Below are 25,356 nucleotides of genomic sequence, written 5' to 3' on the forward strand. Positions count from 1 at the left end.
GATAAAAAGCAATTAAATATAATAATATAATAATATAATAACTTTGTCATTTAGAGCGTTTTTGTCAGACACCCTTGGCTCCTACGAATCTAGAACCTGTCTGATCTGGCCCATATTTCCCTTCTGTTCTGGTATTGTTGTTAAAGGTAACTATACTGCCTATACTACATACAAAGAAGGCAAGAAGTAGTGCTAACAGGTCTTACATGCCCACTACCAGTATTACACCACCAGTGCTACATAAATAAAAAGTGCCGAGCCAGCCAGGAGCCTAGAGTGTTGTGTGACAACATTGGAATCCTCTTTGACCTTTAATCAGACAACTCACATACTGTGAAAATGGATTTTGTCGAGAAGTATGCCATTAAAGTACCAAATGCCATCATTGTTAGTGGTGTTTCAGATAGAGAGAAAGACAAAGAGGCATTTGAGTTTCTAGTGCAACATGGTACTATTCGTAGAGTACTCGCTGACGATGATGACTCTTCTGCATTCCACATAAGTCAGATTGTAGAGTTTGAGTCCAGTGCAGCCGTTGAAATATAAGCACCCATGCTGCCGTACCTCTTTCAGTCCACTGACAATCCAGATGTCAGTTACCACATTCGAGCCTTAACTTTTTTTTCTTCTTTTTTTTTGCCTGTCCCGTTTGGCTCTTTTGCCATCAGAATTATTGTCTAAAGGCGAAGAAAGATGCCCAACGGATTTACTTTACCAAATGGACCATCCCAGCCTTGCCGTAATGGTCTATTTGATTCACCTTTTATTGTTTATTTTATTTTATTTTCACTTGCTAAATACGGGACAGACTTGACTGGGGAAAAGAAAGGGGAGAAAGAAAAAGGGAAAGAAAAACAGCGGAGAAGAGGGACAGGGATAAAGGGCAAAAAACAAAAAACAACAAAATAAGCAGACAAAAAATACATATATCAATCACCTGGATCACCTGTTGAGAAAGAAAAAAGAGAAAACAAGCAGAAGAAAAAGAGAGCAATATAATAAACAACATCACGATGATCTATGGGAATATAACAGTAAATACTAAATATTAAACATTATTGTGCAGCACGTAAGATCGACAGCGCACAGTGTGCTTTGAGGTAGGAGCCAAAAAGGGTGTAGTTTGTGTGTGTGAGCAACCGTGTGTACACCTGTGAGCATGAGCGCGCTTGTATTTAAAAGGTTCCTTCATGTACTGATCTGCTAGAGGGTGTGGGGGGGCACAGCCCCGTCCTCCAGGGCATAAAGCAGGTATGGAGGAGATCAAAACTCCAGACATCCAGAGGCCCTCAGAACACAAGAGACCAAGGAAGACCAACAGAGGGGCAGCCGCGCCACTATCCCAGAAAGAGCTGAAGAGAGCCCCAGATGAGGGGTCACTCAGCAGCCGCGGAGCAGAAGCCAGGGGGGGTTGCAGTGACGTGCCCGTGAGCTCCGCCGGCAGCCAGCTGTGCCAGAGTGACCGAGCCCCAGGCCGAGAGGCTGAGGGCACCCCACCCCCAAAAGTGGCCCGAGCGAGCCCCAGGCCCCGACAAGCAGCCACCAAGGAGTGAGCCGGTGTGTACCTGGACGCCCATCCCCGGACACCAAGGAACCACCAACGCACCGATGTCTGAGGGCGTCTGCCACTGGCAGGGGAAGTGGTGGGGGGAGATCGGCCTCCATACCTTGGAGGACCTGAGATGTCCCCCAGAGAGATGGCGTCTGATACCCAACCTGACATATAGATACAGACATACAGGCACACAAAGATACAGACATCCATTCCCACCCTCATGCTCTCATATGCTATTACTCAACACTCACCCAATGTGGAGACAGACATAAAGAGACACTGTACACACAATCACACTCCCCAAGCGTACTCTAAGCCCCAGGTCTAGGTACCCTTGCCCCTGGAGGGGGAAACGGCACCCAGACCCAGGTAGTGTTACCCTTTTCCCTGGGGTGGAGAGAAGCAGACTGCCCGACTCGGCAGCAGCAGGGAGGGCACACATTCCAGACCCCAATCGGACGGCCAACTCCTCCTCCTAGCCCCCCCGCTCCACGGGGGTGTGTGAAGACTCCGCCCGCTCATATGTAGTGTTGATGCATGTGTGTTCTAAGGTGCATTTAAACCCCAGGAGGGCATGGAGCTACCTGCCAGAGAGCAGCAGGTAAGCGCATAGCCCCTCCTGATAGCCCTCAATGTCTACATGTATTTAAAATTGAGAGGTGGGCAACGACGTATTCGAGCCTTAACTGACGTCTATACCAAGACCGTAGGGGGCAGTGTTACTGAAGCTTATATTAGCAACCTGAAAGGTTTAGCCAAGTTAAGTGGAAAGGATTTTGAGGAAGTGCTGCGGGAGGCCGTGTCCACAATAGGGAAGACCATTGAAGCTGCTGAGACAGCTGAAATAAACCCCGAAAATGATACTGCTGATCAGACTTGCCCTGTGGTAGGATCCACACAACTTGGAATTTCACCTTCAGTCTTAACTGAACTGCCTCACACTCCTGAACCCATTCGGGGCACATTCCAAGACCAAACTTGACACCTCAAACTGACCTCAACCCACCAAAGGTTCAGAAAATAGTAGTCAAGCATGTTGTCAAGAGTGTTGAAAAGACATCACTCTACATTAAGACTCAGAGCTTTCTCTGGCAAGATGTCCACACCTTACAGCAAAGCTGGCTATGAAACATGGCATTCTCATGTTGACTTGTTGATGGAAGCTTCCATCAACAAGTCAACATGAGAACGTTGATCTTCTTTGTCTGAGTTGGAAAAAACTCGTAAGATCCTTGAAAGTCTCCTTGCTCCTGCTTCTGACTTCATTCTCCCTCTAGGGCCAGAAGCCACTACTGCAGACTATATTAAACTTCTGGATTCAGCTTTTGGCACCGTCGAAGATCACAGTGAAAAGCCCTCTGCTTATCTGCTTAGTTTGCAGGTGGCTCTCAATCACACTGTGCACAGAGGTGGTCTTGAAACACTTGAAGTAAATAAGCAGTTTCTTAAACAGTTTTACAGAGGTTGCTGGTATGATAACTTGCTAACGGAACTGCAGTTGGAGCTAAAGCATAAGGAGCCACCCACTTATGCAGAGCTATTGCTTCTCCTTCGTACTGCAGAAAACCGACAAGAAATTAAAAGCACACGAATGAAGAAAGACTTTAGCGCCACAAAACCAAAAGCAGTGTCTCATGAACAGACAGTCACTGAAACAGATGCAGATTTTTCCTCAAGCAGAGTCAGATAGTCTAAAAGAGCTGAAAAAACAAGTTGCTGATCTAAAAAGCCAATTAGCTGCTGTCGTGAAGCCAAAGAAACAAGCAACATTCAAGACGGTCCAAACAAAGAAACCTGAAAATAAAAAACCTGAAAACTCACCTCCGCCCAGCCACCCCAGTACTAGGCCCAAGCCCTGCCAGGGCTCGCAAAATTTCAAAATCCCTGGTAGCCCTTTGGGCAGAGACTCTTCAGTTTTTGGTAGCCCAAAATAAATTTAAGTAGCCCCGTTAAAAAAGAGCAATTTTTTGATTGATGTTTTGTTTCCTGTTTTGTTTCCGTTACAATATTATACATTGATGTATAAAAGTATAATATTGTAACGGAAACAAAACATTAATCAAGAAATTGTTGAAACACAAATTACAATCATCAATTCAAATACTTGGTTCTAATTGAACAGAAATTTCTATGAACTTGTAAGAACTGTGTAGAACATGAATCCATCTGTGTCAGATCCTGAATTTGAAATTTCCACTGAAGTCACGGGTAAGAGGCAGGTGGAACCAACATCTAGGCCATTAGCTTTTTGAAGTTTGCAAAGACTGCTAAATTTTGCCAGTGGTAGTTCACTCTTTGCAACATAGTACGCTGGTCTAAACAGATTTTTCAGGTTTATTTTTAGTATGTTATTTGCAATTGGTGTTTGTTCTGGGAAAGATATTGCAGACTGAGCAATAATGCATTTCTTGCATTTCTCATGGGTTCTAATGGGGACCTTTCTTAAAATGACTGGTCCCAGTAAGAAAGGCGCTTATCGACTCAGAAATCGAGGGAAAACCAACAACACACCCGGCAGAACATTATGTTATTTACACGGGTGCACATAAGTGGTCCGCATTGCGCATTCGCTGTCAAAATAAAAGACGCGCACCAGATAAGAAGTTGCAACGCGCGTTTGCGTCCATATAAAAGGCACTGTTTTTGTCCGCTAGAGTGGGATTTTCACGGCACACTCTGCACCAAGTCTCTGTGCGTTCATCATTTGTTTGAAGCCAGCTCACCTCCTGCAACCACTTTTCCGAGAATATGCGCTTCTTTTGTAGTTCGGATTCCTTCTGACATTTCTTTGGAGGTGGAGGAAAACCAAAGTAATTGCTTAAAGGAGCTTCTTTGACATCTTTAAGAGTTCTAAACAAATGTCTGTCCTCCTCCAGAAAATTCTATGTACGCAAACACACGTTGCAACTTCTTATCTTGTGAGCGTTTTTTATTTTGACAGTGAATGCGCACCTGCGGACCACTTATGTGCAGCCCTGGTTATTTAGCTCGTCATATTGCAGCCACAGAAATTCTTTTATCCATGAAACCATAAAGCTGCACTTTCTTTTTGCCTTATAGTCTGATTTGTCATTTGTGGTAAGCTTTTCTTTGGCTGTCACTTCTTCACCCTGACCTGTCTTATTTGGCTCAGCAGAACTAAAATATATATCCTGCTGCTTTTACACACGCACTCACATAACACTCAGCTATTCTCTGCGCGATCAACCTCTCACATGTTTAAGCTTGCTGCGGGAGATTTCACTTGTCATGTTTGCATAGTAAGCTAACGATTGATAAGACGATGTCAGAGGAATTGCTGCGCAAATTATCGTCACTCGCCAATCAGTGCTGTCGCTCTCTATACACAGTTCGCGCGATTGCAAAGTGAAAGCAAAAAACAAGCGCAAATTCAAATGCGATTTCAATATGTCACATACTGACAGTGGCTCACCGATGCCAATGACATAATTACCCAGCTACATTTCCAAAAGAATGCAAAAGCATTGACATATATTTTTCCTTCCTATGACAGCCCGACGGGCAGGGCAGATATAGATTTTGGTAGCCCGACTGGCAAAATCGCTAGCCCCGGGACGTTGGGCTAGCGATTTTGCGAGCCCTGTCTATGTTTAGTGAACTTTGCAGTGTTGCTCTGTGGTGCAGCTACGACACTGTAGCAAAGTTTACACACTATGTTTAGTTGATCCACGTCTGACTCCGCGAACCCATAATGTTTCCACACCACTGAAGGGTTTTTTTTACCTCTCTTTTCAACCAACGGCAGTCACTCTCCTCTACAAATAACTTCTGCTTAGCTTTACGAGCTTCCCTCGGGTCCTCTTAATTGTTGTGACGCGTGTTAGAAATGCAGAGAGGTGCGCTCGATTTGCTACACGGAGCAGCACGAGAGTAAAGCACGAGGGAAGTGCTAATAATCGGCTCAGTCATTTTTAATGATCATTGAAAGCCCAGATCGTAATCGAGATTAAAATTTGATTAATTGAGCAGCCCTAGCTTGAAGCAACTTAAAGAAGTCCAGACGCTTTTCTTTCCAAGCTCCTTAGACAATGTGTGATGTAAGAAACTTTTAATCACCTATTTACCACATTAATATGAAAATTTTAATCATAGGCAGTGGAACTCGTGTTATGTCCTTTTGAATATAACAGGCAAATTGAATAAGTGCAGGTTTAACCAACAATTTCAAATTGGTAAAGTAGTCTAACTATAGTTAGACTTCAATTCAATTCAATTTTATTTATACAGCGCCAAATCACAACAAGAGTCACCTCAATGCACTTTATATTGTAAGGTAGACCATACAATAATACACACAGAGAAAAACCCATCATATGATCCCCTATGAGCAATCACTTTGGTGACAGTGGGGAGGAACCATACTCGGGGAGGTGCAGGGCCATCTGCCACGACCGGTTGGAGAAAGAGAAGGAATACGGATACAAAACATGCTGTGGAAGACAGCCAGAGATTAATAACCAAGTGTGATTCACTGCAGATAGGTCTAATAAGTGAAAAAGATGACTGAAGAAGAAATACTCAATGCATCATGGGAATCCCCCAGCAGTCTACGCCTATTGCAGATAACTAAGAGAGGATTCAGGGTCACCTGAATATATCTCTAAAATTAGAAATATCCTGTCTCAGAGTGACGCTAAAAAACTAATTCATGCATTTATCACTTCCAGGCTGGACTACTGTAATTCAATATTATCAGGATGTCCTAAAAACTCCCTGAAAAGCCTTCAGTTAATCCAAAATGCTGCAACAAGAGTACTGACAGGGACTAGAAAGAGAGTGTATTTCTCCTATATTGGCTTCCCTTCATTGGTTCCCTGTTAAATCCAGAATTTAATTCAAAATCCTGCTCCTCACATACAAGAGAAAACCGCAGAGTCCAAAATTGCTTTGGCAAAGTTACACACAATATTAATTCAATATTAATTTTAGTGACCTCCAATTGTAAATGGGTGTCATAACTGCCAATGTGATTAAATTTACTGAATTTACATTTAGCCTTAGCCAGCAGTTTTAAATTTCCCTCAATGTCGCCTGCTCTGACCCCTGGAAGACAACTGACTATGGTTACTGGTGTCTCTCGCTTCACATGTCTCAGAACAGAATCACTAATTACCAGAGTTTGATCCCCAGCGGCTGTGTTGCCGAGTGGGGGAAAGCAGTTAGACACATGAACAGCTTTGTCATGGACCAGGGGTTTCTGTTTAAGACTATGCTTCGTCCTTACCATCACCCAACCACCCTGTTTCTCTGGCTGTATTAAATTGCTACGCAGATAAGCTACACAAAAACACCACTGTGTGTTTATACAATTCTCTGCATTTAATTATTAGTTATTATTAATCTCTGGCTGAGTTCCACAGCATGTCTTTGTCATGTCTTCATAGACTCATCCCCAACTTGTTGCAGCAGATGGCTGCCCCTTCCTGAGCCTGGTTCTGCTGGAGGTTTCTTCCTGCTAAAGAGACTTTTTCCTTCCAACTGTCATCTAAACACTTCCTCATAGTGCTCTGCTAATGATTGTTGGGGTTTTCTCTGTATTATTGTAGGCACTTTCATTATAAAGCGCACTGAGGCAACTGTTGCTGTGTGCTATATAAATAACATTTAATTGAAGAATTTTATTCAATTAAGTTCTCTTGCGACATTAATTTAAATTAATAAATTTTTATTTTAATTAAAATAATAGTAACTTTTAAACTGTTTGAATTAATATTGTTATATACTTAACATAGTTTTTTAAGTCACCAAATGCCACTGGTATGCAAATATAAGGTACATATTCAAGGATAAGTCTTTAACAGCAAGTGTAAAAAAAACTTTACCAACATTCTTGACATTTTTAAGTTTAGTCAAAGAATACTGCAATTGTTCATTTGGTTTTTTGTAGGGATGGGTATCGTTTAGGTTTTATCTGATACCAGTGCCAAACCGGTACTTTTGAAATGGTGCCGGTGCTTAAACGGTGCTCAAACCAGTGCTTAAAGAATAGAGAACACAAAGTTGGTCCAAAAACCTCTCATGTTCAGCTGTTTTTTTGTAAAAAGATAACAATGTTAGCCTTTTCTGCAGCTATGGGGCATATATGGTATCACTCTTGGCTGGAAGCAGCTTAAACAATGGAAAAACCACAAACTTTGTCCAAAAACCTCTCATGTTTAACTGCTTTCCACTTTTTCTTTGGTCATTTTAGCCTTTTTGGCCAGGGTGAAGGGAGTATCTGCCATCAAACTAGAAGACAGCCGCATGTACCTATGATGATGTTTGCTAGTTCGCCTTACATGCATTAATGTAAGAACGTGGTTAGCCTACTCAACGTAAATTACACACGAACAACATTAAGCTACTCACGCTACTTCCAGCTTTCTCTGTCGATACGGCTTTAAACAGGTATCGGTCTGAGTTGGCCAGCCTTTTAAGGTGTACTCGTGGACTTGCGACAGCAAGACATTCTTAGCTGTCCATCGTTTGATCTGTGCAGTGTCCACTAATGTGTCATCCAGTACATCCATCATCAAAACCTGCTCAGCCATCTCTTGCTCAGGTGTCTGGTACCGGCAACCGGCTGAGCACATCCGCATTTTTATGGTGTTTTCCTGGCTTGTACCTGATGTTGTACTCGTAAGCACTCAATGTCACGGCCCATCTTTGTACTCTTGGTGAGCCCATCTGAGGTATAGGCTTCTTTTCATTGAACAGTGAGATAAGGGGTTTATGATCTGTGTAAATCGTGAAAACTCGGCCATACAAGTATTTGTGAAATTTCTTGATGCCAAATATCACAGCTAAACCTTCTTTGTCAAGCTGAGAATACTTTTTCTCAGCAGGAGAGAGTGTGCGTGACATGAACCCCAAAGGTCTCTCGCTTCCATCCTCCATCTTATGTGACAATACGGCGCCTACACCGTATGGGGATGCATCACATGAGAGAACCAACTCACGGTCAGCAGAATAATGAACTAACACCTCTGCTGAGTTCAACAGGTTCTTGGATTTCTGGAATGCTTCCTCTTGTCTCTTTTGCCATGTCCACCGTACCTCGTGTCTCAAAAGTTCATGTAAGGGTGCCAACAGGGTTGCCAGATTTGGAAGGAATTTGTTGTAGTAATTTAGCAAACCTAAGTATGCTTTCAGTTCAGTGACATTTGTGGGGGTAGGTGCATCCATGATTGCTTTAACGTTCTTTTCCACTGGCTGGAGCCCCTGGGCGTCCACTATGTGCCCCAAATACTCCACTTTCTCTTGCATGAAGGCACACTTGCACCTCTTTAACCGCAACCCAGCTTCCTCCAACCGGGTCAACACCTCATCCAGGTTCTGTAGATGGATACCTCATCCACTCCAGTCACTAAGATGTCATCTAAATACACCGCTACGTGATGTATCCCCTTCAAAAGACTTTCCATGGTCTTCTGGAATATTGCTGGAGCAGAGGCCACTCCAAAAGGCAATCTGTTATACGTGAACAGCCCCCGAGATGTGTTTACTGTCACGTACTTTTTCGATTCGTCATCCAAGAGGATTTGCTGGTAAGCGTGGCTCATGTCTAATTTTGAGAACTGCTTACCCCCGGACAGTGTGGCAAACAAGTCCTCCATTCTGAGTATGGGGTACTGCTCCAGTGAAGCCACGGTATTTACAGTAAGCTTGTAATCCCCACACAGTCTTATTGTCCCTGTGGGCTTCAGGAGTGGCACTACTGGTGCCGCCCATTCCGCATATTTCACTGGCGAGATGATGCCTTCTTTCAACAGTCCGTCTATTTCCTCGTCGACTTTTGCTCGCATAGCAAAGGGGACAGAACGTGGATGGAAGAAGCGTGGGGTGGCATCACTTTTCACATGAATAGCAGCTTTCATTCCTTTCAGGGTGCCCAACTCCTCTTTGAATACATTCTCATGTTTACTTAACATTTGCTGAAGTGTTTTTTCTGTTGTTTTGACTTGGTGCAGCTTTCTGTTGTTACGACTGTTTTTCACTTCACCCCAGTCCAATTTAATTTCCTCGAGCCAAGCTCGACCTAGCAAGCTGTGTGAGCTAATGCAGATGCTCTAAAAGCACGCTGACTGAAAAAGAAGCACACACTTGGAGAAACTGTGCTGTAACTTCTCATACTGTGAAGTTTTCTGACAAAAGTGAATTGCAAACTTATGCTTTACAGCTTACTAAGGGGTCCTGTGATGGGCCATGTGCAATTACACAAAAGAACAAGTTAAATTTCACCATAACACTGACTGGAGAAAAGCCAGTTTGGTATTCTAATTGAGATTACAACTGTAATCAGTAAAATCAGTGCTGTGATAGTTAGTTTAAGATCACAACCTGATTTAAAACACAGTCTAACATCAACATTCTTGCCCCTGAAAATAGGTCAGGATGGCCGAAAAATGTACCTGGTAAAATGAGATTTTCTTTTTGTTTCATTGGAACAGTAAAGTACCATAACAAAGAAATGAGCACACCTTTGTAGATATCACTGATATGGAGTTTTTCATGTTTTACATAAAAGGGCTGCTAGTTTCCTAGTGGCATTTTCTCATTTAAACCATGGTGACTTAAAAGTTTAGCAGCGAGACACTTGTTTCCTTTGTCCCATCAAACATTTCTTTCAGCCATCTGTGTTTATCAGAGCGATATGTGACTAATTTTTTATTAAATCAGCAGAAAGTACACAAATACAAGATTAAATATTTTATTTATTTATCAAAGATACATAATTACACATTGATACAATGAACAAGGTGTCTATAAAAATTACACATGGTGTAAGAAAAACATTATAACATACAAATACGTACGGATAATCTGACATAGTTTTAAAAGCATAAGAATAAAAGTAAAAAAAAAATAAATCATGTTCTTTCACGATCACATCACATGTATCACATTTTTTAAAGCATAATGTAGGGAGCAGAGTGTTCACAAACACAGTTTTATGATTACTTTTTCCACAGCGCTTGTATGCCTCTTGCAAAACTATGTACTTTTCACCATAAGACACAATAACTCACGATTATCTAAGACCAGCCATGAAATGTCCTTCGCTTCATTACAATCATTTGTCCCCGCTGCTGCCCTCAGATCCAGTCTTCTGTACTGGGGGGTAAAATGGCTCTTTTGGTGGTTCATAAAAAATATATCAAAAAGCGATGTTGGTGAGGGGACCAGAAACACTGGGTTGCAGAGCAGCTGGTAAGGACTTGTATATTTCTGGAGAGTCTGCAAAAAGCTGTCTTGCTCGTGCTCCTGATTGGATATGTGGAGCCCGGCTCTGATATCTCACTGGTGGCAGCTAAAGGTAGGCACGCCTCAGGCGCAATCTTTCAAACGAGCCTCACGGCATTTCAGGCAACCTCAGGCCGGAAACAACATCCAGTCACTCGCGGTCAAAATCCACGCAGAGCTGGTGTTTGGCAGGGATCAGGTTAACACGTCTGGCTTAAATCAGAGTCTAAAAATATAAAGAAAAACAAAAAGAGTTTTAAAACACGCAAACTAGCAAAATATCAAAGGAGCATAACATAACAATTACAAGATGATATGAGATACCTGATGATGCCATGATAGGTGATGTAGATGTAATGTAATGTATGTAATGTATAAACTTTTACGGGAGTTAAAGTCGAGCTTATATATATTTTTAAAGTGTATTGTACATGGGATAGGCTCCAGCGCACCGCGCGAGCCTGAAAAAAAGGATAAGCGGAAGCGAATGGATGGACAGATGGTGTATTGTACGTGTTACAAACCATTGTGATATTTTTTTAAAATGAAAGGATTGACAGAATGGTAAAAAGGAAAATGCAAGAGTAACACTTACCGAAGGATATGCACATAGGGAAAGCGACGGCAGTTGTTGATCCCTGGTTCGTGGTTGTTGTGAGCTCGTTTCCCGCAGGCTCTTCTGTACTTCGGGCGTAGCGATGAGGCTCAAAACACCCCAATCAGACAAAGTAAAGGCGATCCGCGGTGTGACCAAAACTTTCACCCACTTTTAGCTGGTAGAAATAGATTTCGTTCTCTCTAAGGCTGAAAACATAGCCCCAAAGCCCACCGGTGTTGAGCCTGAATCTCTCCTCCATCGGACCTGCAGCCGATTGGCTAACCGGGGTGCGAAGGGAGCCGCCCCTTTGTTATGTGATTGGCAGCGGTGCGAAGTTAGGCACGCCTGCGAGGCGGAGTTAGTCTCCAGCGCAAATTTCGAACGAAGAGCCAGAATCATTAAGCAGCAGATGTGGAGCGATCAAGAAGGAAAAATTGTGCGCTGGCTGCGGCTGCAGCCCGGTTCGATTAAGAGCAAAGGGAGAATTTAGGCTTTGCTGAATTTTAGACGGAGCTGGTAAGAGGGCTGGTTTGAAGAAAAAAGACTAAGGATTTTTCAGGATTTTTCCCCTGTTTTCGAATATAAGGTTTTGGGAATAGAGGGGTAGCTAGCAGGGTTTTCAGGAGTTTTTCCCTGGTTATTTAGTCTAAAGATCGGGGTGAATTTGAGAAAAACGAGTAAGGTTTTTTCAGGTGTTTTGGAGAAAACGCGGAGGATTTTTTTAAGGAGTTTTGCCTTTACTCCGCGGAGGATCGGGGTGGGAGCTGCAGGGAGACTAAGGATTTTTTCAGGATTTTTCCCCTGTTTTCGAATATTAGGTTTTGGGAATAGAGGGGTACCTACCAGGGGTTTTTTTGGAGAAAAGAGTTTTTTATGTTGGGAGTGCGTTTTTCGGGGATCGCGAGAGTTTTATTTTATTTTATTTTATTTTTTTCACGATTCTGAGTTTTATTCTAAATCTCCTTGTCCGGATTAAACAAATGCATATAAATTGAAATAAAGTTTTGCCCCAAGGCATGCAGGCTGTATTTCTGGCCATACTGAACGTTACAAAAGCAGCAAAAGTTTAACTAAGCAGTTTTACTATGGTTTAACACATTTTCACACATAAGCACGGAGCCCGAGACACACAGCAAGGTCCGGAGACACAGGCGCGCCCACGCGCGCGCCCAGACACACAGCCTCGGGCATGCGCACTCGCGCACACACACACATACGCTGACCCACCACCAGATGGCGTTTTTTAAGCATAAAAAAAATAAAAACTTTTATTTTTTAATGGATTAAAAAATAAAAGAATGCTATTTGATATATAAAAAACTTAAATAATCAATTAGTTCTTTTTTAGGGGGGAAAAGCAATGAGCTATGAACTAGCATATTTTTATGAATATCATATTTTTATGAATATCATATTTTTATTACTTCCTTTATTACTTTATTACTTCCTGGAATTACTGGATATTGGAGAGAAATAAAAATGTAATCTGATCCATTAAATATCACAAAAGCACCTCACAAAACTTGCGACATGGCGTAACTCAGCTCATGACCTTACAGAGCAGTATGCGTCACATGATAGAGTGGCTGTGGTGTGCGAGACCTCTCAGTGGTCTGGTTGAGCATTTGGAGCCTTGCTACCAAACCGGCATTTCATCTCCGAGAAAGTTATCCCAGAGAGAAGTAAAGCAAGTGTGTAAGTTCATTTCTGAATGTTTGTAAAGCATTCCCACGTTAAGCTTAACAACCGATATATGGAGCAACTGCCTCTTCTCTCTCCCTCCCGCTCCTTTTGCTACTTCAATCATGAAACTGATTAATGATCGGCTTTTCTGTCGCAATTCCCGACTCTCTTGTTTGTTTTTGGCCCACTTTGCACCAGAGAGAAGAAGGCAGCAGCTGAACAACACCAGCACGTTTAAGCTTGATAAGCTATTGTTAGAATTTATTTAATATTACTTTCTACACCAGGATCCTTTTCTACGTAGCTGATGGCTGGTAACTGTGCAGGCGCGGGTCTAGCAAAGTTTTGCCAGGGGGGCAGGTAGGGCATTAACAGGGAAAAGGGGGATACAAAGAAATATTTTTCTTTCTTATTCTCATTTAAAATGTCTAGCTTTTAATTAATAAATATCCGAATCTTGCACCCAAAGTTTTAATCTGATGTAAAATGTATGGTCCATACTGTATATAGTAACTATTAAGTCTAATATATACCCTAGTAAGCTATAGAACTTTTTCCTTTGGGAAGGTATCATCTGTGCAGTCTGCAATTCATTTGAAGAAAGATGTTGAATCTATTTAATTATTGTAGAAATACAATTAATTTCCATGCATTTTTTTTTTTAACACGTGCATTAAAGTTTAAAATTACGTCAATTAAGCATCACAAGGCGGAGGGTGGTTCTCTATTTTTTTTTTTTTTTGCTGGGAGTGGGAAATCCTATTAGTTAAGCTGTTTAATATTTCTGCTTAGTACTCTTTAAAATACCAGAATAGGGAGGATGGTGTAGGTTTGAGTTTATTAAATTGATCAGTATTGCTGAACTATGAAATAGTTTGGGTGCAGTGTATTTTTTGCATACAGGTATAAGAGAATAGCTTTAGTGTTTTGTTTTTTAAAACTTGAGTATGAACTTATACAAAATGCAGCAAGATATTAAAAAACAGTTTTATTGATTAAAAAATACACTATATGGGAGTCATATCAGTATCGGCAGATATCCAAATTTATGATATCGGTATTGGACAAAAAAAAGTGGTATCGTGCCATCTCTAATTCTTACCATTCAGCTGACTCCTCAGGACTTGCCCGACCCTCTGCAGGTACCAGGTGCGTCCGCCTTCCCTGCATGGCATCCGCAATCATGCCTTGCCGACTTAAATATTGTACTGGGTCCTGTGTTTGGGGTTGTTGGTTGTGTGTTATGTTGAGCTGGCAGCAGGAGAGCTGCAGCTCTGGGTGTGGATGTACAGCAACCGTCAAAGTATTAATAAAGTATGCTGCAAAGCATGAACGTGCACCGGGGTCTGCTGTGGGTTTGTTACAGTAACATTGGACTCTTTTTCTTTTTTTGTTTTCCCTGTCTCTTGCAGAACCTTGCAGTACCATTTTCTCTTCGTTTGTTTGTTGGAGTCTGTTTTTCTCTGAGTCTGAGTTCTCCTGGCTTTTCTTCACTACGATTTCCAGGTAGGAAGTTTTGGTCTTTTCCAGTTCTTGTTTTAAGTTTTGCACTTTCAAATATATTTTTTTTCATAAAGGGCTTCACTGGTGCAGAGTTTGGTTTTGAGTGAAAAGTGTTAGGGTGATTGTGATAAAAGTTGTCTTTGTTGTACTTAAAGCTGTGGACCTTGTTTTAAACTGCATGATCAAAGACATTCTTTTGTTTCCATGTGTCCCTGCCTGTTGGATGGTGGGGGAGGTTATATTGTTTAACTGCAAGCACATTCTATGTAAGGTTCTGGTTTCCATATTTGGTAAGGGATGTTTACTTCCTGCCCTTTATAGCCTATGCTTGTATATGATGGATCGTTAAAGGAGTTGAGCCATATACAGGGGTAAGGGGAGATGACCCGTTTGTGATCAGTAGGAAGTCACACACACACACACACACACACACTTTGGGGTTGGCTGGGATCAGATGAGACGCTTTCGGCACCGAAAGCCTGATCCGACCGGCTCCCCTTGCAAGTTGAATTGCATCAATCTCTGATTGTCTTGCTTTGTTCACGGGAATAAGTCTCTGAGTCAGCGAGTCACAGTTCTTCCATTAAAAAAAACAAAACAAGACAAAACAAAACAAAATATTTGTTTTACAGTATAATCACTATAATACTTTCAGAAATATAAATGATTGTTTCCTGGCCCCAAATGTATTTCGCAGCAGGACAATGACCCCAAACATACAGCCAAAGTCATTAAGAACTATCTTCAGTGTAAAGAAGAACTAGAAGTACTGGAAGTGATTGTATGGCCCCAACAGAGACCCAAGCTCAACATCATCGACTGGGTCTGGGATTATATGAAGAGAAAGAAGGATGTGAGGAAACCTACATCCACAAGAGATCTGTGGTTAGTTCTCCAAGATGTCTGGAACAACATACCAGCTGAGTTCCTTCAAAAACTGTGTAGAAGTGTACCTAGAAGAACTGATGCTGTTTTGAAGGTAAAGGGTGGTCACACAAAATATTAATTTGATTTACATTTTGCTTTTGTTCATTCACTGCAGTTTTTGATTGACAAAAACAAATGATTACCACTTTCATTTTTTGAAAGTATTCTTTGTTTACAGTATTTTTTCACACCTTCCTAAAATACATACATATTTTAGGGCTACATTGCCCCCTGTGAACCACCTGTCCACCTGCTGGAGCAGCTTTATGGCCAAAACCAACTTTCACAGACAGGTAAGAGAGTGCAGATATTAACATTATTCGCATCACAGCAGATTCCTTTGTCACACAAGTCACCATTAAAACAGCACTCCCTGGCCTGATGATTACATGATGAGGACATTGTTGAAAAGATGATTCCAAGGAATTTGGCAGTGTGGAGATATTCTGGTTATTTAAAATTTGGAAAAAGAACCAACTATCCCGTTGGAGCTAATTTTCCTTTTTTTTTTATTTGGAAAAGAGATACTGTCAGCTTGGTCATACCACAAGTATAAGTTAGACAAAATGGAGATATGAAAGAGATTCTAAAAGAGATATGAAAGAGTTTCTAAAATAGATAGTTGTAGCTTCAACTCTGACTGCAGTCATAGCTCATCCCAGCTTGCCCATACTGAATGAATTGATCTGACTTCCACTGGGGGTCTCCTGCATTCTCTGAGGCTCAGATTGTGCTCTTTAAACAATGACAACCCCGCACGGCGATGTCAGACTGCATTCGTCACCTTCCATGTTACAAGTAACTATAAAGCCATGTGACAGTTTCTATGGCAGGAAACAGACACCATAATCATAAAGAGGAGCTATGTGTCCCTGGAAGCTTTTGTCAAGCCTTTATCTCCGCTTATACAGTACCGATGTACAGGATAAGTATAAATGTTAGGAAAATATAAACGGATATTAACAAGAGACAATGAAATTAAATGGAAAAAAGTCTAAAAACACTCTTCTCATACAGCCTTTTTGTTTTTTTGGTGAAGCACTGTCCTTACAACAATGTGCACCTAACAAAGTGATTGTAATCTCCATCAAAGTTCTTACCATTTTAAAGTGTATGCCACGGCAAGAAACACTTGTATTACTTAGCTTACATCACAAAATTGTTTTTAGTGATATAATGTACAAATATGCTACTAATACTACTATACTAATACAACTACAGCTGCTGTAAATAAACAGGATAGGAATTGGCAAGCAAATTTTGCCAGTGATCACAGTACCTGGACGGGGTTCTGTTCATTTTCCTTTGTTTTTATTTCTTTGTAAGCTCCAGGTAGCTGGCCATTGGCTGGAGATTGAATGCGTCGGGGCTGACTGAGCCACCGCTTACATCCTGGTTCCAACTGGACAGGCTGAAATGTATTGACTTTTGTATATTTTTTCTCTCTCTTATTTTCTTTACTAAATGTACCTGTATATCGTTTACATGTTTGAAATAAATTAACAAACAAACAAACAAACAAACAAACTGGACCATGCTTGTTGTTGTTGTGTAATAAAGTGTTCAGCATGTAGAAGAGCTAGTTAATTATTTTAATTACTATCTTCCTTTAAAAGAACAGACCTGGTATTTGTACAGGTGGAAGTCTTTTTCTTTTAATAACTTTTCTTCTGTTTAGACTAGAAATGCAGGTAAGAGGCTATATTTAAGATTTGTTTGTTTTGGGGTTTTTTGTCTGTGCCCCCCCGAAGTTTTCTACCTTGAGAGATAATTAAACTTGCTTGTTTGTGACTAGAAACCACACTGTAGGAGTGGAAATGAAAGGAAATGAGCCACTGAAACATGTTTCTTTGATCAGGTTAAAAAACAAAAATGGTGTAAATGGCTTTAGGCTGTTTCAGTCACATTGCGGATATACCTCAACCTGCCTACTTTCAGAACTTACAAAACAGCAAGAATAAAAACACAAAACTAGAAAAAGACATTAAAAAAACATCTCCATTGTGAATCAAACAAATGAATGACTCTGGCATGCTGACTTGCTGTCCAACTTAGGTAAAAAAAAAGAAGTCAACACATTATAGCATTCAAATATATACACGAATTAATGTTGAGTAAGAAAATATTCTGCCAATTACTTTGCAACAACAACAAATTACTAGGGTCTTTGAGGGACAGTCTGTCTTGTTTTCAAAAAGAAACTGTGAGGTAGATTTGATATTAGGAGGGAAATGTTTACATTAAGAGTAAGGACAGAGTCAATCCACAGTGCTATGTCTTAAAAAAATCACCTTAACATTTAGTTGGGGAATTAACATGAATGCAACTCTGTGGGTCCATCCTTCTGAATTTGCAAGATATGTGAAGAGAGTGCAAGGGGTACTGTCAGACCTGCATTCAAATGTGACGCACAAGATTTCTGCACTGGCTCTTTAATACAATCAACAAATTTACTGATGAATTTTTAAATTATCTGAAAGCATAGTTCTATTCTAGTTCAGCTAGGCATCTTTAGTGTTAATGCTCATATTCAATTATGTTTTAAAGCTGTGTTACTGAAAAGAGCTTCAGAAATTAAGTTAAAAATGACATTGACAAAGATGGCTCTGGCAAAGGTCGGGCAGCCTTAACCCAATTTCCTTCGGGGTGACCTTCAGGATCAATAAAGTTTTATTGAATTGATTTGAAAATGAATTGAATTGGTAATGCCACTGTGGTTATGTCTTTGTTATAGTCTACAGCCTTGAAAAATTCTCAACTGAAATGTAGAATTTGTATGTTTAAACACACAGGTAGACACAAATCCTTTGTGAGAACATGCCCTGTCTCAACATGGTATGACTCAAAGAATATTTAACTACTTGCAGCAATGAACCAGTACAGATTTCTGTTTCCCCATTTTATCTTATCTTTGGTAAGCCAACAAGGTGCAGCGAATTGGTAAGATAAATCTGGGTTCAAATATAAGGAATAGTTTTAGGAATTCTTATCTCAGACCATCCTCACAGTTTGTACTCACCCTGACAGCACACCTAGCACCAGGTTGAGCATGAAGAAAGAGCCGATGATGATGAGAGGGATGAAGTACAGCCAGTTCCACATGTTCCCTGAGGCATCATTGGCCTGAACACATAAACACATAGAAACAAAGACTAGAACTGTAAATACCACTCTGTGATTGTACTTATGGAATAAGACTGATTTATGTATGTTTTTATGTCTGCTCTGTGTGTATTTTTCTTCATTTCAAGCAATCTTCTAAAAATACTAACACCAACCTATATGTTTGTTCATCTGTTAGTATTGACAGGTTTCTATGGGCTCAAATTGTGGTCATAAATATTTTATACTTGTAAATCAAATGCGTAGTTGTGAACTGAGTTTTGTAACCTTGTAAACCAAAATGTGTGAAAGTTTTACGTTTGCTTTGTATCTGTAACCAGACCTCAATGAAAAGAATTTGTAACTCGTGTTCCCGGTGAAGAAGTAGGAGCCTACCGGTCAAAAGTTTTAGAACATCCCAATTTTTCCAAGTCCCTTGAATAGGTTGACAAAGGTAAGTGGTGAACTGCCAGAGGTCAAAAAAAAAAAAAAAGAAAAGGTAAGCTCACCCAAAACTGAAAAATAATGTACATTTCAAATGATACAAAAACGCTTTTTTTTTCTAACACAACACAAATTGGGTTAACAATTTAAAGCTGTTCTGCAGCAATGGAGGTTGATCAAGCTGTGAATGCTGGCGCTAATAATTTCTACAGAAAAGGTGTTCCAACTTTTCTGGATTACTTACAACCCCCTCTGTCTGCATACAAATGTTGCATCAGTTGAACAGTATTGTAGGGCTGCACAATTAATCATTAGAAAATCGCAATCTCAATTCATACTTATGTGCAATCTCATTTCTAAACGACAACAATTTAAAAAAAAAAAAAAAAAGGTGACGATTGTACAGCATTTTGATCCGGCACATAGTCTGCAAGAAAACAAGCGCTCACTCTTCCTGCTCAACAAATGACAAGGGCGGAGCCTTATACCACGTGATACAGAAGCCAGCTGGCAGGGAAAAAACAACGGAGAGCACGTGAGAGAAACTGCCTGAGGGGAGAAAACACAGTGACAGCAGAGGAAAAGCTCACTGGCGGCAGTGAGAATGACAACCCCACTGTAAAATTAATTCCAAGAAAAGGTTCTCATTCCTCCATGTGGAAGTTTTTTGGTTTTATAAAAGACGATGAGAGTCAAAAAGATATCATTTGCAAGCTGTGTTTTGCCATAGTAGCAGCACCACAAGCTAACACTACGAATTTGTATAACCACCTTAAACGTCACCATAAATGGTAAATGGTAAATGGCCTGTATTTGTATAGCGCTTTTACTAGTCCCGCCTAGGGACCCCAAAGCGCTTTACACGTCCAGTCATCCACCCATTCACTCTCACATTCACACACTGGTGGAGGCAGCTACAGTTGTAGCCACAGCTGCCCTGGGGCAGACTGACAGAAGCGAGGCTGCCATATCGCGCCATCGGCCCTTCTGGCCAACACCAGTAGGCGGTAGGTGAAGTGTCTTGCCCAAGGACACAACGACCGAGACTGTCCGAGCCGGGGCTCGAACCGGCAACCTTCCGATTACAAGACAAACTCCCAACTTTTGAGCCACGATCACCCCGCACAGTGCAATATGACAAAGCTGTAAAGGCCAAGAAAGTAAGGAGAAAATCTGTCCCGGTCAACCACCCAAACATCAATATTGGGAATCTTATACAGCGCTTCCCCATACCCGTTGAACTCCCACAGGCACAATGAAATTACGGAAGCTATCACTTATCACCTGGCTAAAGATATGGCTCCCATCAACACTGTGCAAAATGAGGGATTTAGGAAAACGCTACACAGTGCCGTCCTGCAAATATTTTTCAAATGTTGCACTACCTGGTCTATACACGCAGTGTCGAGCAACGGTGGAGTGTGCTGGTTTCCCAACACAGATTACGTTGCAGTTTAGGCAGCTGCGGCAGCTGCGGCAGACTTATGAAAGTGATGGAGCAAAAATTGCCTTTTTTGTTCAGTTACTCCGCAGTCAAGCCTTAAACTGGGCTCAAGCAGTGCTACAAACCGACCCGGAGATTGCTTATGCTGAATTTCTCTCAAAGTTTAAAAGTGTGTTTGAAAGTGGCACCGGAGCAGAAGCGGCATGTCACCGTTTGCTGAACTTAAAACAAGGAAGACGGTGTATGGCGGACTCTTCTGAGGAGTTTTGGACACTGGCTGAGGAGACTGGATGGGGGCAGCCCACATTGATAAGAACTTTATTAAACAATGTTTGTGATGAACTCAAGGGTGAATTACTAATGAGAGAATTGGCCAAAACCCTGTCGGAGGTGATAACCTTATGTGTGAACGTAGATGAACATATGAGGGCGCATCGCCGCGCCGGCAACTACAGTTCCCAGAGGCCCGTGGGGCGAGCGGAGACAGCTTCTGGCGGAAGCGGAACTAGCGATCGGGATGTGGATCGCGGCGATGAGCATGAGCAACCAATGCAGATCGGACGCTCCCAAATCTCCCCGAAGGAACGAGCCCGCCGATGGAGGGCCGGTGAGTGCTTTTACTGTGGCCGCAAGGGCCATATCTCCATTGTCTGTCCAGCACGGCCAAAAGACCACGCCCGCCGGTAGAAAGGAGGGCACGGGTGGACTAGGTCTCCTTTTCACATTCTCCTCCACGTTTCATGCTAGCTGCTAAAGTGACTCCCTTCAGGCGCTGATTGACTCCGGGGTGGAGCAGAGTTTCATGGATGCTTCCCTGGCTCTTGAACTCAAAGTTAACACACAAGCATTGCCCCACTCCTTGCAGGTTACCGCTTTAAATGGTCAGCGTCTTCCCAATATAACTCATATTACAGAACCCGTGTCCCTAACTCTGTCTGTGAAATGTTACAGTTTTATGTTTTTCAAGCTCCTCTCACACCCCTAGTGCTGAGATTTCCATGGTTGCGCCAGCATAACCCCGTACTCGACTGGAAAGAGGAGAGGGTTCTGGGGTGGGGTGAGGAATGTCACATGACCTGTTTAAAAGCTGCTACTCCTGTAAAAACATCATGTAACCCACCACCACATCAGCCCCCTGACCTTTCAGCCGTTCCGTCGGAGTATCATGATCTCAACCAAGTGTTTTGTAAGGACCGAGCCCGCTTTCTTCCTCCTCACCGCCCGTACGTTTGCAGTATTGATTTGCTCCCAGGTGAACCCCTTCCCACTAGTCGCTTGTACAGCCTCTCTCAACCTGAACGTGAATGCATGGAGAAGTACATCTGTTACGTCCCTCTGCAGCCTCTAATCTGCTCAGTGTGTTCAGGTGGTGCTAATTGGCCACACCTAGTCAGGTGTGGATAAAAGCATACCTGAGGCAAGCGTCCAGGGAGCTCACTTGTCTTTGCCTTGGTGGCATCAGCCATTTTAGCCAACCTGGTTTTCCATTTTAAGATAAAACCTCTTCTCACCCATACTCTGGTATTCATCTCCTTTTTTATGTTGCAGCTTTTGAGCCGGGTCGTAACAACATCAATGAATCATTGGCTAATGGATTGATTCGCCCCTCTTCATCCCCTGTGGCTGCTGGGTTCTTCTTTGTGACTAAGAAAGATAAAAGCCTCTGGCCATGTATTGATTTCCGGGGCCTCAATAACATCACCATTAAGAATAAGTACCCTCTGCCACTCTTGTCATCCGCTTTTAAACTCCTGCAGGGGGCGACCATCTTCACTAAACTCGATTTGCGAAATGCTTACCACTTAGTCAGGATAAGAGAGGGAGACGAGTGGAAAACAGCCTTCAACACGCACCTGGGCCATTTCGAATACTTGGTCATGCCGTTTGGACTAACTAATGCTCCCGCTGTTTTTCACGGTCTAGTCAATAATGTGTTCTGTGATTTCATCAATCGTTTTGTGTTTGTGTACCTTGATGACATTCTCATCTTCTCCCGCTCTCTCTCTGATCATGTACACCATGTCAGACAAGTCCTGCAACGCCTCCTGGAGAATCGCCTGTTTGTTAAAGGAGAAAAGTGCGAGTTTTATGTGAGTACTGTGTCATTCTTGGGCTACATCATTGACCGGGGCGATTTAAGAGCCGATCCAGCTAAAGTACAAGCAGTCTTGGACTGGCCCACTCCACCTAATCATAAGCAGCTTCAACGGTTCCTGGGTTTCACCAACTTTTATCGGAGGTTCATTCGTGACTACAGTAAGATTGCTTTGCCGCTAACCCGCTTAACTTCCCCTAAGGAACCTTACTGCTGGGATGATCGAGCCCAGGAGGCCTTTACGCAGCTAAAGAAACGCTTTGCTTCGGGTCCCATCCTCAGGCAGCCGGATCTCAAGCGGCAGTTTATTGTAGAGGTGGACGCCTTGGATGTAGGAGTTGGAGCCGTTCTCTCCCAACAACAAGAGGGTAAGCTCCACCCTTGTGTTTACTTTTCCCATCGTCTCTCTCCCGCAGAGCAGAACTATGACATCGGGGACCGGGAACTGCTAGCAATCAAACTCGCCCTGGAGGAGTGGCGCCACTGGCTAGAAGGTGCAGCGGAACCTTTTTTAGTATGGACAGATCACAAGAACCTCGAATACATCCGGTCGGCTAAACGCCCGACAAGCCAGGTGGGCTCTGTTCTTTACAAGATTCTGCTTTACAATCACCTACAGGTCCGGTTCTCAGAACGTGAAACCTGATGCTCTTTCCCGCCAATTCACTGCCTCAGAGGATCAGGCCTGTGACTCTCCTATTCTCCCTCCCACATGTGTAATCGGAATCCTGTCATGGGAGATCGAGTCCGCCATACGGAAGGCCCAGTGGGCGGAACCAGATCCAGGTACTGGTCTCCCTGGATTGCTCTTTGTTCCCACGTCTGTTCGCTCATGAGTGCTACAATGGGCCCACGGGGGCAAATTCACCTGTCACCCGGGCATTCATCGCACAATCACCTTCATCCAGCGGTTCGCCTGGTGGCCTACACTGGCCAAGGACGTCCAGCGATACATCGCCGCCTGCCCAACCTGTGCCCAGTATAAAACTGTCAACGAGCCCGCTGCCAGCCTACTCCATCTCCTACCTACACCAAGCCGACCTTGGTCCGACATTGCTGGGGTTTGGGGGGGGGGGTACTGTCACGACCTGCAGGATCAGCAAGGCACTGATCATAATATCCCTGCTTCTGGCTCTCTTTTTCTCTATATCTCTCTCTCTCCCTCTCTCTCTTGTTTTGCCGGGGCGGAACTCGTAGTGGGTTCACGCCCTCGGCCCACGCCTTCCTGGATTGGGAACACCTGAGCCTCATCAGACCAGCTGGTATTTAAGAGGGAGGAGGTCAGCTGTTCGACGCTGGATTGTTGTGAAGACTCTAGTCAGTACATGTCAAGCCGAAGTTTCCCGTGCCTCCATTTCAGATGTTAACATGTGTTTCTGTGTCTCTAGATTCCCCGGACCCGTCCCCGTGTGGAGTGTGGAAGGAGCGACTGGTCGTTGGTGGAGAGAGAGAGGTTAGAGTGAACGTGTGTGTGTGTGATCCCCCTGTTTCCCTGTTCTCCCTGGAACCCTGCCCTTCACGCTTTGTAAATAGCGCAATCCTCGCACTGCCTGTAAATACACTTGGTGAAGTGCTTGTAAATAAAACCTTCTCTGTTAAATCGCAACTCCAGAGTCCTGCGTGTGGATCCTGAGAGTAACCCGTGACATCTTTCCTACAGAGAAATTGCAAAGAATGTCAAGGTGTCAGTGAGTACAGTTTCCTTCACCATCAAAAGGCACTCAGAAACAAACTCTGACAGGAACAGGTCAGGGATACCCAAAGCCACAACTGAATCAGAGGACAAGTTTCTGAGAGTCAACAACTTGCATGACAGGTGGCTCACATGACAACGGCTTCAAGCACAGCTCGATAGTGGTCATAGTAAGTAAGTCTCAGTTTCAACTGTGAAGAGAAGACGTCGACCTGCAGGTTTGACAGGATGAGATGCAGCAAGAAAGCCATTGCTAAGAATAAGACAAACAGACTTCCCTGGGCCACTGGACTACTGAAGACTGGAAGAAGGCATTGTGGACTGATGAATCAAAATTTGAAGTCTTCAGTTCATCACTTTGTAGACCAAGACAGACTTTTAATTCATTTGAAAGCCTGATGCTTAACATTGTCCACCCCAGCTGTGAAACTCAGAAACCAGTCTTACTTGTTATCATCTATCGTCCACCTGGGCCTTACACAGAGTTTCTGTCTGATTTCTCAGACTTTATATCTAATTTAGTTCTGAGCTCAGATAAAATAATTATTGTGGGTGATTTTAACATCCATGTTGATGCTAAAAATGACAGCCTCAACATGGCATTTAATCTGTTGTTAGACTCAATTGGTTTCTCTCAAAATGTAAAAGAACCCGCCCACCACTTTAATCACACTCTAGATCTTGTTTTAACATATGGCATAGAAACTGAACATTTAACAGTGTTTCCTGAAAACCCTCTCCTGTCTGATCATTTCTTGATAACATTTACATTTACAATAATTGATTACGCAGCAGTGGAGAGTGGACTTTATCAAAGTAGATGTCTTTCTGAAAGCGCTGTAACTAAGTTTAAGAATATAATCCAGCCACTGTTATCATCGTCAATGCCCTGTACCAACATAGAGCAGAGCAGCTATCTGAACGCTACCCCAACAGAGGTCGATTATCTTGTTAATAATTTCACCTCCTCACTACGTACGACTCTGGATACTGTGGCTCCGGTGAAAACTAAGGTCTCTAATCAGAAGTACCTGACCCCGTGGTATAATTCTCAAACACGTACCCTAAA

At 42.6% G+C, this 25,356-nt stretch overlaps 1 protein-coding gene across 1 annotated transcript in view; it reads right to left on the reverse strand.

Annotated features, from left to right (window-relative positions):
* cacna1ba (calcium voltage-gated channel subunit alpha1 Ba) overlaps window positions 1–25,356 on the reverse strand; it is a 292,202-nt gene that overhangs the window by 210,182 nt on the left and 56,664 nt on the right. The window contains exon 7 of the mRNA XM_087849000.1: window positions 18,529–18,632. Within this exon, the coding sequence (XP_087705126.1) occupies window positions 18,529–18,632 (104 nt within the window). The remainder of the gene's footprint in view (window positions 1–18,528; window positions 18,633–25,356) is intronic.

This window comes from Neolamprologus brichardi, chromosome 12, assembly GCF_056152115.1.
Source record: "Neolamprologus brichardi isolate AB-2024 chromosome 12, ASM5615211v1, whole genome shotgun sequence".
Taxonomy (NCBI): Eukaryota; Metazoa; Chordata; class Actinopteri; order Cichliformes; family Cichlidae; genus Neolamprologus; species Neolamprologus brichardi.